The 14,170-nt window shown below is 58.7% G+C and overlaps 1 protein-coding gene across 1 annotated transcript in view; it reads left to right on the top strand.

The window, feature by feature from the left end:
- The window catches only part of KMT2B (lysine methyltransferase 2B), a 106,421-nt gene that overhangs the window by 31,365 nt on the left and 60,886 nt on the right, over positions 1–14,170 (top strand). Inside the window, exons 9-12 of the mRNA XM_090128070.1 lie at positions 74–187; positions 3,482–3,628; positions 8,961–9,056; positions 11,082–11,199. Coding sequence (XP_089984196.1) covers positions 74–187; positions 3,482–3,628; positions 8,961–9,056; positions 11,082–11,199 — 475 coding nt within the window. The remainder of the gene's footprint in view (positions 1–73; positions 188–3,481; positions 3,629–8,960; positions 9,057–11,081; positions 11,200–14,170) is intronic.

The raw sequence follows: 14,170 nt of genomic DNA, 5'->3' as shown, positions 1-14,170 counted from the left end.
GTGTTTATAGGGTCTGTGGGTGGTTATGGGGTGTGTGGGTGGTTTTGGGGTGCGCTGACGCCGCCCCCCCCAGGAGGACTGCGCCCTGGACAACGTGTGGCTCATGGGGGGGCTGAGCATCGTCAGCTCGGTGCCCATCACCGCCCCCCTCGTCTGCCTGCTGTGCGCCAGCAAGGGGCACCACGAGGTCAGCACCCTACAGCCCGACCCTACAGCCCGACCCTACAGCCCGACCCTACAGCCCGACCCTACAGCCCGACCCTACAGCGGGGACCCTACAATGGGGACCCTACAGCCCGACCCTACAATGGGGACCCTACAGCCCGACCCTACAGCAGGGACCCTACAATGGGGACCCTACAGCGGGGACCCTACAGCAGGGACCCTACAATGGGGACCCTGAAATGGGAATCCTAAATGGGGACCCTACAATGGGGACCCTACAGCGGGGACCCTAAAATGGGGAACCTACAACGGGGACCCTACAACGGGGACCCTACAGCGGGGACCCTAAAATGGGGAACCTACAACGGGGACCCTGAAATGGGAATCCTAAATGGGGATCCTAAAATGGGGACCCTACAGCGGGGACCCTACAACGGGGACCCTGAAATGGGGATCCTAAAATGGGGACCCTACAACGGGGACCCTACAGCGGGGACCCTGAAATGGGGACCCTACAGCAGGGACCCTACAGCAGGGACCCTACAATGGGGACCCTGAAATGGGGACCCTACAGCGGGGACCCTAAAATGGGGAACCTACAACGGGGAGCCTACAATGGGGACCCTACATCGGGGACCCTAAAATGGGGACCCTACAACGGGGACCCTACAGCAGGGACCCTACAGCAGGGACCCTACAATGGGGACCCTGAAATGGGGACCCTACAGCGGGGACCCTACATCGGGGACCCTGAAATGGGGACCGTACAACGGGGACCCTACATCGGGGACCCTGAAATGGGGACCCTACAGCGGGGATCCTACAGCGGGGACCCTAAAATGGAGACCCTGAAATGGGGACCTTGAAATGGGAATCCTAAATGGGGACCCTACAACGGGGACCCTGAAATGGCGACCCTACAATGGGAACCCTACAGCGGGGACCCTAAAATGGCAACCCTACAACAGGGACCCTAAAATGGGAATCCTAAATGGGAACCCTACAGTGGGGACCCTACAGCGGGGACCCTGAAATGGGAATCCTAAATGGGGATCCTAAAATGGGGACCCTACAACGGGGACCCTGAAATGGCGACCCTACAATGGGGACCCTACAACGGGGACCCTAAAATGGGAATCCTAAATGGGGACCCTAAAACGGGGACCCTGAAATGGGAATCCTAAATGGGGATCCTAAAATGGGGACCCTACAGCGGGGACCCTACAACGGGGACCCTGAAATGGGAATCCTAAATGGGGACCCTAAAACAGGGACCCTACAACGGGGACCCTAAAATGGTAACCCTACAATGGGCACCGTACAACGGGGACCCTAAAATGGGGACCCTGAAATGGGAATCCTAAATGGGGATCCTACAATGGGGACCCTAAAATGGGGACCCTACAACGGGCACCCTAAAACGGGGACCCCAAAGTGGCAACCCTAAAACGGGGACCCTAAAATGGGGACCCTGAAATGGGAATCCTAAATGGGAACCCTAAAATGGGAACCATAAACGGGGATCCCAAAATGGCAATCCTAAAATGGCAACCCTAAAAAGGGGAAACCCAGTGTCCCCAAGCCCGCCATGTCCCCAGCGTCCCCATTGTCCCCAATGTCCCCACTGACCCCAACGTCCCCATTGACCCCATTGACCCCAATGTCCCCAATGTCCCCATTGACCCCAATGTCCCAAGTGTCCCCATTGACCCTAACAGCCCCAATGTCCCCATTGACCCCAGTGACCCCAATGTCCCCATTGACCCAAACATCCCCAACGTCCCCAACGTCCCCAATGACCCCAACGTCCCCATTGACCCAACATCCCCATTGAGCCCAATGTCCCCATTGACTGCAACGTCCCCAATGTCCCCATTGACCCCAACGTCCCCAATGACGCCAACATTCCCATTGACCCCAATGTCCCCATTGACTGCAACGTCCGCAATGTCACCATTGACCCCAATGTTCCCAATGTTCCCAATGTCCCCAATGGCCCCAACATCCCCATTGACCCCAGCGTCCCCAATGACCCCGATGTCCCCATTGACCCCAACGTCCCCATTGACCCCATTGGCCCCAACATCCACATTGACCCCAATGTCCCCAATGTCCCCATTGACCCCAACGTCCCCATTGACCCCAACATCCCCAACGTCCCCATTAACCCCAACGTCCCCATTGACTTCAACATCCCCATTGACCCCAATGTCCCCAATGTCCCCATTGACCCCAACGTCCCCATTGACCCCAACATCCCCAATGTCCCCATTGACCCCAGTGACCCCAATGTCCCCATGGACCCCAACGTCCCCAACGTCCCCAACGTCCCCATTGACCCCAATGTCCCCATGGACCCCAACGTCCCCATTGACCCCATTGTCCCCAATGTCCCCAACATCCCCAATGTCCCCAACATCCCCATTGACCCAAACGTCCCCATTGACCCCGATGTCCCCATTGACCCCGATGTCCCCATTGACCCCATTGACCCCAACATCCCCATTGACCCCAATGTCCCCAACGTCCCCGTTGACCCCAACATCCCCATTGACCCCAACATCCCCATTGACCCCAACATCCCCAATGTCCCCATTGACCCCAACGTCCCCATTGACCCCAATGTCCCCATTGACCCCAACATCCCCAACGTCCCCAACGTCTCCATTGACCCCAGTGTCCCCATTGACCCCAACATCCCCAATGTCCTCAACATCCCCATTGACCCCGATGTCCCCAATGACCTCAACATCCCCAGTGACCCCAATGTCCCCATTGACCCCAACATCCCCATTGACCCAACATCCCCATGGACCCCAACGTCCCCATGGACCCCAACGTCCCCAATGTCCCCAACATCCCCATTGACCCCAACGTCCCCATTGACCCCAACGTCCCCAATGACCCCAACGTCCCCATGGACCCCAATGTCCCCAATGTCCCCATTGACCCAACGTCCCCATTGACCCAACGTCCCCATTGACCCCAACATCCCCATTGACCCAACGTCCCCATTGACCCCATCGTCCCCATTGACCCCAACGTCCCCAATGTCCCCATTGACCCCAATGTCCCAAGTGTCCCCATTGACCCTAACACCCCCAATGTCCCCATTGACCCAACATCCCCATTGACCCCATCGTCCCCATTGACCCAACATCCCCATTGACCCCATTGACCCCAACATCCCCATTGACCCAACGTCCCCATTGACCCCAACATCCCCATTGACCCAACGTCCCCATTGACCCCATCGTCCCCATGGACCCCATCGTCCCCGCTGACCCCACTGTCCCCGCTGTCCCCCCGCCCGCAGCTGGTGCTGTGCCAGGTGTGCTGCCAGCCCTTCCACGCCTTCTGCCTGGCCGCCGGCGAGGCCCCCGGGCCGGGGCAGGCAGAGCGCTGGTGCTGCCGGCGCTGCAAGGCCTGCCATGTGTGCGCCAGGAGGGCGCGCGCCGCCAAGGTAAGGGGGGGGGTTTGGGGTCGTGGGGGCTGTGGGGTCGGTGGGGTCAATGGGGACATTGGGGTCAGTGGGGGCATTGGGGTCAGTGGGGGCTTTGGGGTCGTGGGGGCTGTGAGGTCGGTGGGGGCTTTGGGGTCAGTGGGGGCTTTGGGGTCAATGGGGACATTGGGGTCAGTGGGGGCATTGGGGTCATTGGGGGCTTTGGGGTCGTGGGGGCTGTGGGGTCGGTGGGGTCAATGGGGACATTGGGGTCGGTGCGGGCATTGGGGTCAGTGGGGGCTTTGGGGTCGGTGGGGACAGTGGGGACATTGGGGTCAGTGGGGACATTGGGGTCATTGGGAGCTTTGGGGTCAATGGGGACATTGGGGTCAGTGTGGGCATTGGGGTCAGTGGGGTCAGTGGGGACACTGGGGTCGTGGGGGCATTGGGGTCAGTGGGTGCTTTGGGGTCGTGGGGGCTGTGGGGTCGGTGGGGTCAGTGGGGGCATTGGGGTCGGTGTGGGCATTGGGGTCAGTGGGGGCTTTGGGGTCGTGGGGGCTTTGGGGACATTGGGGTCGGTGCGGACATTGGGGTCAGTGGGGGCTTTGGGGTCAGTGGGGACATTGGGGTCGGTGGGGGCATTGGGGACATTGGGGTCAGAGGGGTCAGTGGGGACATTGGGGTAGTGGGGGCTGTGGGGTCGGTGGGGTCAGTGGGGACATTGGGGTCGGTGGGGGCATTGGGGTCAGAGGGGTCAGTGGGGACATTGGGGTTGGTGGGGGCTTTGGGGTCAATGGGGACATTGGGGTCGTGGGGGCATTGGGGTCGGTGGGGGCATTGGGGACATTGGGGTCAGTAGGGACATTGGGGTCATGGGGTCGATGGAGGCAGTGGGGTCAATGAGGGCTGTGGGGTTGGTGGGGGCTTTGGGGTCATTGGGGCATTGGGGTCAGTGGGGACATTGGGGTCAGTGGGGGCATTGGGGTCAGTGGGGTCAATGGGGACATTGGGGTCGGTGCGGGCATTGGGGTCAGTGGGGGCTTTGGAGTCGTGGGGGCTGTGGGGTCAGTGGGGGCTTTGGGGTCATTGGGGTTGTGGGGTCTGTGGGGTTGGTGGGGGCTTTGGGGTCGTGGGGTTGGTGGGGGCTTTGGGGTCATGGGGGCATTGGGGTCGGTGCAGGCATTGGGGTCAGTGGGGACATCGGGGTCGTGGGGGCATCGGGGTCGGTGGGGACATTGGGGACATTGGGGTCGGTGGGGGCATTGGGGTCAGAGGGGTCAGTGGGGACATTGGGGTCGGTGGGGGCTTTGGGGTCATTGGTGGCTTTGGGGTCAATGGGGACATTGGGGTCAGTGGGGGCAGTGGGGTCATGGGGTCAGTGGGGACATTGGGGTCATTGGGAGCATTGGGGTCGGTGGGGGCATCAGGGACATTGGGGTCAATGGGGGCATTGGGGTCAGAGGGGTCAGTGGGGACATTGGGGTCGTGGGGGCATTGGGGTCGGTGGGGGCATTGGGGACGTTGGGGTCATTAGGGACATTGGGGTCATGCGGTCGATGGAGGCAGTGGGGTCAATGAGGGCTGTGGGGTCGGTGGGGGCTTTGGGGTCGTGGGGGCTTTGGGGTCGTGGGGGCTTTGGGGTCATGGGGGCTGTGGGGACATTGGGGTCAGTGGGGGCATCGGGGTCGTGGGGGCTGTGGGGTCGGTGGGGGCTTTGGGGACATTGGGGTCAATGGGGTATTGGGGTCAGTGGGGATATTGGGGTCAGTGGGGGCATCGGGGTTGGTGTTGGCATTGGGGTTGGTAGGGGCATCGGGGTCGGTGGGGGCATTGGGGTCATGGGGTCGATGGAGGCAGTGGGGTCAATGAGGGCTGTGGGGTCAGTGCAGGCATTGGATCGGTGGTGGCATCAGGGACATTGGGGTCGGTGGGGGCATTGGGGTCAGTGGAGTCAGTGGAGGTATTGGGGTCGTGGGGGCATTGGGGTTATGGGGTCAGTGAGGTCGATGGGGACATTAAGGTCATGGGGACATTGGGGTCATGGGTTCATGAGTTCATGGGGTCAATGGGGACAGTGGGGACATTGGGGTCAGTGGGGGCACTGGGGTCATGGGGTCAGGGGGGACTTTGGGGTCAGGGGGCATTGGGGTCATGGGGTCGATGGGGACATTGGGGTCAGTGGGGTCATTTGTGTCAATGGGGCCTTTGGGGTCAGCAGGGCCCTTGATATCAGTGGGGACATGGGATCAGTGGGGTCAGTGGGGTCAATCTATGGGGCCATCGGGGTTTTTGGTGACCCCATACCCCATATCCCCTATATCCCCCACATCCCTATAACCCCATATTCCCATATCCCCTATACCCCCCATATCCCCATACCCCATAACCCCATATCCCCCATAACCGCATACCCCATGTCCCCCCTATCCCCAAAATCCCCATAACCTCATAACTCCACACCCCATATAACCCTATACAACTCCATACAACCCCCTATAACCCCACACCCCATACAACCCATACCCCATATAACCCCACATAACCCCAAATAACCCCATATAACCCCAAATAACCCCATATAACCCTGTAACCCCCTATCCCATATCCTCTTTAACCCCATAACCCCATAACGCCAAACCTCCTGTAACTCATAACCCCATATAACCCCATACAACCCCATATAACCCCACACCCCATACGACCCCATATAACCCCATACAACCTTATACAACCCCATACAATCCCATAACCCCACACAACCCCACACAACCCCACACAACCCCATACAACCCCACATGACCCCATACAACCCCATATAACCCCATTACCTCATACAACCTCATATAACCCCATACAACCCCATACAACCCCATAACCCCATACGACCTCATAACCCCATACAACCCCACACAACCCCATACGACCCCATATCCCCCATAACCCCATACAACCCCATAACCCCATAACCTCATACAACCCCACATAACCCCATACAACCCCATATGACCCCATATAACCCCACATAACCCCATACAATCCCATAACCACATACAACCCCATAAACCCATAACCCCATAACCCCATATGACCCCATACAACCCCATAACCCCATACAACCCCATATAACCCCACATCCTATAACCCCACATAACCCCATATAACACTATATAACCCCATACAACCCCATAACCCCACACAACCCCATACAACCCCACATGACCCCATATGACCCCACATAACCCCATGACCCCATATAACCCATATGACCCCATGACCCCATATGACCCCATGACCCCACATAACCCCATACGACCCCATAACCCCACATAACCCCATACAACCCCCCATGACCCCATATAACCTCACACAACCCATATAACCCCATGACCCCATATAACCCCATGACCTTGCATAACCCCATATAACCCCACGCCCTATAACCCCACACAACCCCATACAACCCCACATAACCCCACACCCCATAACCCCATGCAACCCTATAACCCCATACGACCTCATATAACCCCATACGACCCCATATAACCCCACATAACCCCACATAACCCCATACAACCCCATATGACCCCATATAACCCCATATGACCCCATATAACCCCATAACCCCATACGACCCCATAACCCCACATAACCCCATACAACCGCCCATGACCCCATACAACCCCATACAACCACATAACCCCATAACCCCACACAACCCCATATAACCCTATACATCCCCATAACCCCACATAACCCCATAACCCCATACAACCGCATGACCCCACATAACCCCATGACCCCATACGACCCAATAACCCCATACAACCCCATAAAACCCCATAACCCCATACAACCCCATAAATCCCCACACAACCCCACATAACCCCACACAACCCCCCATGACCCCATATAACCCGATGACCCCATATAACCCCGTAACCCCACACAACCCCATAACCCCATACAACCCCCTGACCCCACATAACTCCATATGACCCCACATAACCCCATGACCCCGCATAACCCCCTGACCCCACGTAACCCCATGTCCCCACATAACCCCATGACCCCACACAACCCCATAACCCTACATAACCCCATGACCCCACATGACCCCATGACCCCACATGACCCCACATGACCCCATATAACCCCCTGACCCCACATGACCCCACATAACCCCATAACCCCACATGACCCCATATAACCCCATAACCCCATATGACCCCACATGACCCCCTGACCCCACATAACCCCATATGACCCCATACAACCCCATGACCCCACATGACCCCACATGACCCCATGACTCCACATGACCCCTCATGACCCCACATGACCCCACATGACCCCACATGACCCCATACAACCCCATGACCCCATATGACCACACATAACCCCATGACCCCACATGACCCCCTGACCCCACATGACCCCGTGACTCCACATGACCCCACATGACCCCCTGACCCCACATAACCCCATGACTCCACATAACCCCCTGACCCCCCATGACCCCCTGACCCCACATGACCCCATGACCCCACGTGACCCCATATGACCCCATATAACCCCACATAACCCCATATGACCCTATATAACCCCATACATCCCCATAACCCCATGACCCCACATAACCACATGACCCCACATGACCCCATATAACCCCATAACCCCATATGACCCCCCATGACCCCATGACCCCACGTGACCCCACATGACCCCACATAACCCCACATGACCCCATATGACCCCACATGACCCCATGACCCCACATGACCCCATAACCCCACACAACCCCATGACCCCACATGACCCCATGACCCCACATGACCCCACATGACCCCGTGACCCCACATGACCCCACATGACCCCATGACCCCACATGACCCCACGTGACCCCACGTGACCCCGTGACCCCACATGACCCCATGACCCCACATGACCCCCCATGACCCCGTGACCCCACATGACCCCATGACCCCACGTGACCCCATATGACCCCATATAACCCCATGACCCCATATACCCCCACATAACCCCATATGACCCTATATAACCCCATACATCCCCATAACCCCATGACCCCACATAACCCCATGACCCCACATGACCCCACATGACCCCATATAACCCCATAACCCCATATGACCCCCCATGACCCCATGACCCCACGTGACCCCACATGACCCCACATAACCCCACATGACCCCACATGACCCCACATGACCCCTATGACCCCATGACCCCACATGACCCCAAAACCCCACACAACCCCATGACCCCACATGACCCCACATGACCCCGTGACCCCACATGACCCCACATGACCCCACGTGACCCCACCCCGCAGCCATTGCTGGAATGCTCGCGCTGCCGCCGCTGTTTCCACCCCGCCTGCCTGGGGCCAACGCCCCCCCCCCGCCCCCCCCGACGCCGCGGGACCTGGGTGAGTGGGGGGGGGTGGAGACCCCCGTGATGGGACCCCTGGGTGACACCCCCCAGTTTGAGCCCCCCCCCCCCATTTTGGGGCCCCCATCTGAGACCCCCCCCAGTTTTGAGCCCCCCATTTCCTGCCTCATTTTGGAACCCCCCCCCCAACTTTTGGGACCCCCATTTGAGCCCCCCCCCCCCATTTTGGGACCCCCATTTCCTGCCTCATTTTGGAACCCCCCCCCAACTTTTGGGACCCCCATTTGAGCCCCCCCCCCCCCATTTTGGGACCCCCATTTCCTGCCCCATCTGAGCCCCCCCCCCCATTTTGGGACCCCCACCTGAGACCCCCCCCCCCACTTTTGAGCCCCCCATTTCCTGCCCCATTTTGGACCCCCCCCCCCATTTTGGGACCCCCATTTCCTGCCCCATATGAGACCCCCATTTAGGGACCCCCCCCCCATTTTGAGACCCCCCCTTTGATTCCCCATTTTGAGACCCCAATTGAGACCCCCCCCACTTTTGGGACCCCCATTTCCTGCCCCATTTTTGAGACCCCCCCCCCAGTTTTGGGACCCCCACCTGAGACCCCCCCCCCACTTTTGTGCCCCCCATTTCCTGCCCCATTTCAGACCCCAATTGAGACCCCCCCCCATTTTGGGACCCCCATTTCCTGCCCCATTTTGGAACCCACCCCCCCAACTTTTGGGACCCCCATTTGAGACCCCCTATTTGAGCCCCCCCCCATTATGGGACCCCCATTTCTGTCCTCATTTTGAGTCCCCCCCCCCACCAGTTTTGAGACCCCCCCCCATTTTGGGACCCCCATTTCCTGCCCCATTTGAGCCCCCCCCTCAGTTTTGGGACCCCCTTTTTGAGCCCCCCCCCCTCCATTTTGGACCCCCCCCATTTTGGGACATGGGGGGGGTCAGTTTTTGGGATGCCCCTTCCCCAATTTGGGGTCAGGTTTTTGGGTGCCCCCTCCCCTGATTTAGGATCAGGTTTTGGGATGCTCCCCCTCCTCTATTTGGGTTCTCATTATGGGGTTTTTCTCCCTCAATTTGGGGTCAAGTTTTGGGGTGCCCCCTCCCCATTATGGGATCTCATTATGGGGTGCCTCCTCTCCCAATATGGGGTCAAGTTTTGGGATGCCCCCTCCCCCTATTTGGGGTCTCATTATGGGATGCCCCCTCCCCCAATTTAGGGTCAAGATTTGGGATGCCCCCTCTCCCAGTTTGGGGTCTCATTATGGGGTTTTTCTCCCCCAATTTGGGGTCAGGTTTTGGGGTGCCCCCTCCTCATTATGGGGTCTCATTATGGGGTGCCCCCTTCCCCAATGTGGGGTCAGGTTTTGGGGTGCCCCCTCCCCCGATTTGGGGTCTTACTATGGGATGCCCCCTCCCCAATTTTAGTGTCAGGATTTGGGATGCTCATCCCCCAATATGGGGTCAGTTTTTGGGGTGCCCCCTCCCTGAATTTGGGATCTCATTGTGGGGTGCCCCCTCCCCCAATATGGGGTCAAGTTTTGGGATGCCCCCTCGCCCGATTTGGGGTCTCATTATGGGGTGCCCCCTCCCCCAATTTAGGGTCAGGATTTGGGATGCCCCCTCCCCATTATGGGGTCTCATTATGGGGTTTTTCTCCCCCAATTTGGGGTCAAGTTTTGGGGTGCCCCCTCCCCATTATGGGGTCTCATTATGGGGTGCCCCCTCCCCCAGTTTAGGGTCAGGTTTTGGGATGCCCCCTCCCCTTATTTAGGGTCTCATTATGGGTTGCCCCTTCCCCCAATTTAGGGTCAGGATTTGGGATGCCCCCTTCCCCATTTTGGGGTTTTATTATGGGATGCTCCCTCCCCCAATATGGGGTCAGGTTTTGGGATGCCCCCTCCCCCAATTTAGGGTCAAGATTTGGGATGCTCCCTCTTCCAATTTGGGGTTTTATTACAGGGTGCCCCCTCCCCCAATATGGGGTCAGTTTTTGGGGTGCCCCTTCCCCTTATTTAGGGTCTCATTATGGGGTGCCCCCCCCTCTGACCCCATAGCTGTGCTGGGGCTGCTCGCGGTGCCGCAGTTGTGGGGCCACGCCGGCCCAGGGGGGGGACCCCGAATGGGACCCCGAAGACGAGCTGTGCCCCCCCTGCGCCCTCCTGCGCCGCACCAGTGAGTTGGGGGGGGGTTATGGGGTCTGGGGGGGCTCTATGGGGTCTGTGGGGTCTTTATGGGGTCTGTGGGGCCTGTGGGATCCCTATGGGGTCTTTGGGGTCTCTATGGGGTCTCTGTGAGGTCTGTGGGATCCCTATGGGGTCTTTGGGGTCTCTATGGGGTCTCTGTGGGGTCTGGGGTTTCTGTGGGGTCTGTGGGGTCTCTAAGGGGTCTGTGGGGTCTCTATGGGGTCTGTGGGGTCTCTATGGGGTCTCTGTGAGGTCTGTGGGATCCCTATGGGGTCTGGGGGGTCTCTATGGGGTCTCTGTGGGGTCTGTGGGGTCTGGGGTTTCAGTGGGGTCCGTGGGGTCTCTGTGGGGTCTGTGGGATCCCTATGGGGTCTTTGGGGGATCTATGGGGTCTCTATGGGGTCTGTGGGGGATCTATGGGGTCTCTGTGGGGTCTGTGGGATCCCTATGGGGTCTGTGGGGGATCTATGGGGTCTCTATGGGGTCTGTGGGGGATCTATGGGGTCTCTGTGGGGTCTGTGGGATCCCTATGGCATCTTCGGGGTCTCTATGGGGTCTTTGTGGGGTCTGTGGAGTCTGTATGGGGTCTCTGTAGGGTCTGGGGTTTCTGTGGGGTCTGTGGGATCCCTATGGGGTCTATGGGGTCTCTGTGGGGTCTGTGGGGTCTCTGTGAGGTCTGTGGGGTCTGGGGGCTTTCTGGGGGGCTGGGGGGCTCTATGGGGTCTATGGGGTCTTTATGGGGTCTGTGGGGCCTGTGGGATCCCTATGGGGTCTTTGGGGTCTCTATGGGGTCTCTGTGGGGTCTGGGGTTTCTGTGGGGTCTGTGGGGTCTCTAAGGGGTCTGTGGGGTTTCTGCGGGGTCTGTGGGGTCTCTATGGGGTCGCTATGGGGTCTGTGGGGTCTGTGGGATCCCTATGGGGTCTGTGGAGTCTCTATGGGGTCTCTGTGGGGTCTGGGGTCTCTGTGGGGTCTGTGGGGGCTCTGTGGGGTCTATGGCTTCTTTATGGGGCCTGTGGGGTCTTTGTGGGGTCTGTGGGATCCCTATGGGGTCTTTGGGGTCTCTATGGGGTCTCTGTGGGATCTGTGGGGTCTCTGTGCGGTCTGTGGGGTCTGGGGGCTTTCTGGGGGGCTGGCGGGGCTCTATGGGGTCTATGGGGTCTTTATAGGGTCTGTGGGGCCTGTGAGATCCCTATGGGGTCTTTGGGGTCTCTATGGGGTCTCTGTGAGGTCTGTGGGATCCCTATGGGGTCTGTGGGGTCTCTATGGGGTCTCTGTGGGGTCTGGGGTCTCTGTGGGGTCTCTGTGGGGTCTCTATGGGGTCTCTGTGGGGTCTGGGATTTCAGTGGGGTCCGTGGGGTCTCTGTGGGGTCTGTGGGATCCCTATGGGGTCTGTGGGGGATCTATGGGGTCTCTATGGGGTCTGTGGGGGATCTATGGGGTCTCTGTGGGGTCTGTGGGATCCCTATGGGATCTTTGGGGTCTCTATGGGGTCTCTATGGGGTCTGTGGGGTCTGTGGGATCCCTATGGGGTCTGTGGAGTCTCTATGGGGTCTCTGTGGGGTCTGGGGTTTCTGTGGGGTCTGTGGGGGCTCTATGGGGTCTATGGGATCTTTATGGGGTCTTTCGGGTTTCTGTGGGGTCTGTGTGGGGTCTGTGGGATCCCTATGGTGTCTGTGGGGTCTCTATGGGGTTTCTATGGGGTCTGTGGGTTGTGGGGTTTCTGTGGGGTCTGTGGGGTCTCTGTGGGGTCTGTGGGGTCTGGGGTCTCTATGGGGTCTGTATGGGGTCTCTATGGGATCTGTGGTGTCCCTATGGGGTCACTATGGGGTCTGTGGTGTCTCTGTGGGGTCTCTATGGGGTCTGTGGTGTCCCTATGGGGTCTGTATGGGATGTGTGATGTGTGGGGTCCCTATGGGGTCTGTATGGGGTCTGTTGGGTCTCTGTGGGGTCTGGGGGGGCTCTATGGGGTCTCTATGGGTCTCTGTGGGGTCTCTATGGGTTCTATGGGGTCTGAGGTCTCTATGGGATCTGTGGTGTCCCTATAGGGTCTGTATGGGGTCTGTGGTGTCTCTGTGGGGTCTCTATGGGGTCTATGGGGTCTGTATGGGATCTGTGGTGTCCCTATGGGGTCTCTGTGGGGTCTGTATGGGGTCTATGAGGTCTCTGTGGGGTCTGTGGGGTCTCTGTGGGGTCTCTATGGGGTCTGTATGGGGTCTGTTGGGCCTCTATGGGGTCTGGGGGGTCTCTATGGGGTCTCTATGGGGTTTATGGGGTCTCTATGGGGTCTATGGGGTCTGGGGTCTCTATGGGATCTGTGGGGTCTCTATGGGATCTGTGGGGTCTCTATGGGGTCTGTGGGGTCTGGGGTTTCTTTGGATCTGTGGGGTCTCTATGGGTCTCTATGGGGTCTCTTTGGTGTCCCTATGGGGTTTCTATGGGGTCTATGGGGTCTCTATGGGTTCTATGGGGTCTGGGGTCTCTATGGGATCTGTGGTGTCCCTACAGGGTCTGTATGGGGTCTGTGGTGTCTGTGGTGTCTCTGTGGGGTCTGTATGGGGTCTGTGGTGTCTGTGGGGTCTCTATGGGATCTGTGGGGTCTATGGGGTCTGTATGGGGTCTGTGGTGTCTGTGGGGTCTCTATGGGGTCTATGAGGTCTGTATGGGGTCTGTGGTGTCTGTGGGGTCTCTATGGGGTCTATGAGGTCTGTATGGGGTCTGTGGGGTCTCTATGGGGTCTATGGGGTCTGTATGGGGTCTGTGGTGTCTGTGGGGTCTCTATGGGGTCTATGGGGTCTCTGTGGGGTCTCTATGGGTTCTATGGGTTCTATGGGGTCTGTGGTGTCTGTGGGGTCTCTATGGGTTCTATGGGGTCTATGGGGTCTGTATGGGGTCTGTGGTGTCTGTGGGGTCTCTATGGGTTCTATGGGGTCTATGAGGTCTGTATGGGGTCTGTGGTGTCT

This window comes from Phasianus colchicus, chromosome 32, assembly GCF_987193195.1.
Source record: "Phasianus colchicus chromosome 32, bPhaCol1.hap1.1, whole genome shotgun sequence".
NCBI classification, from domain to species: Eukaryota; Metazoa; Chordata; class Aves; order Galliformes; family Phasianidae; genus Phasianus; species Phasianus colchicus.
Note: the sequence above shows the minus strand (reverse complement) of the source record. Positions and strands in the feature narration are given on the sequence as shown.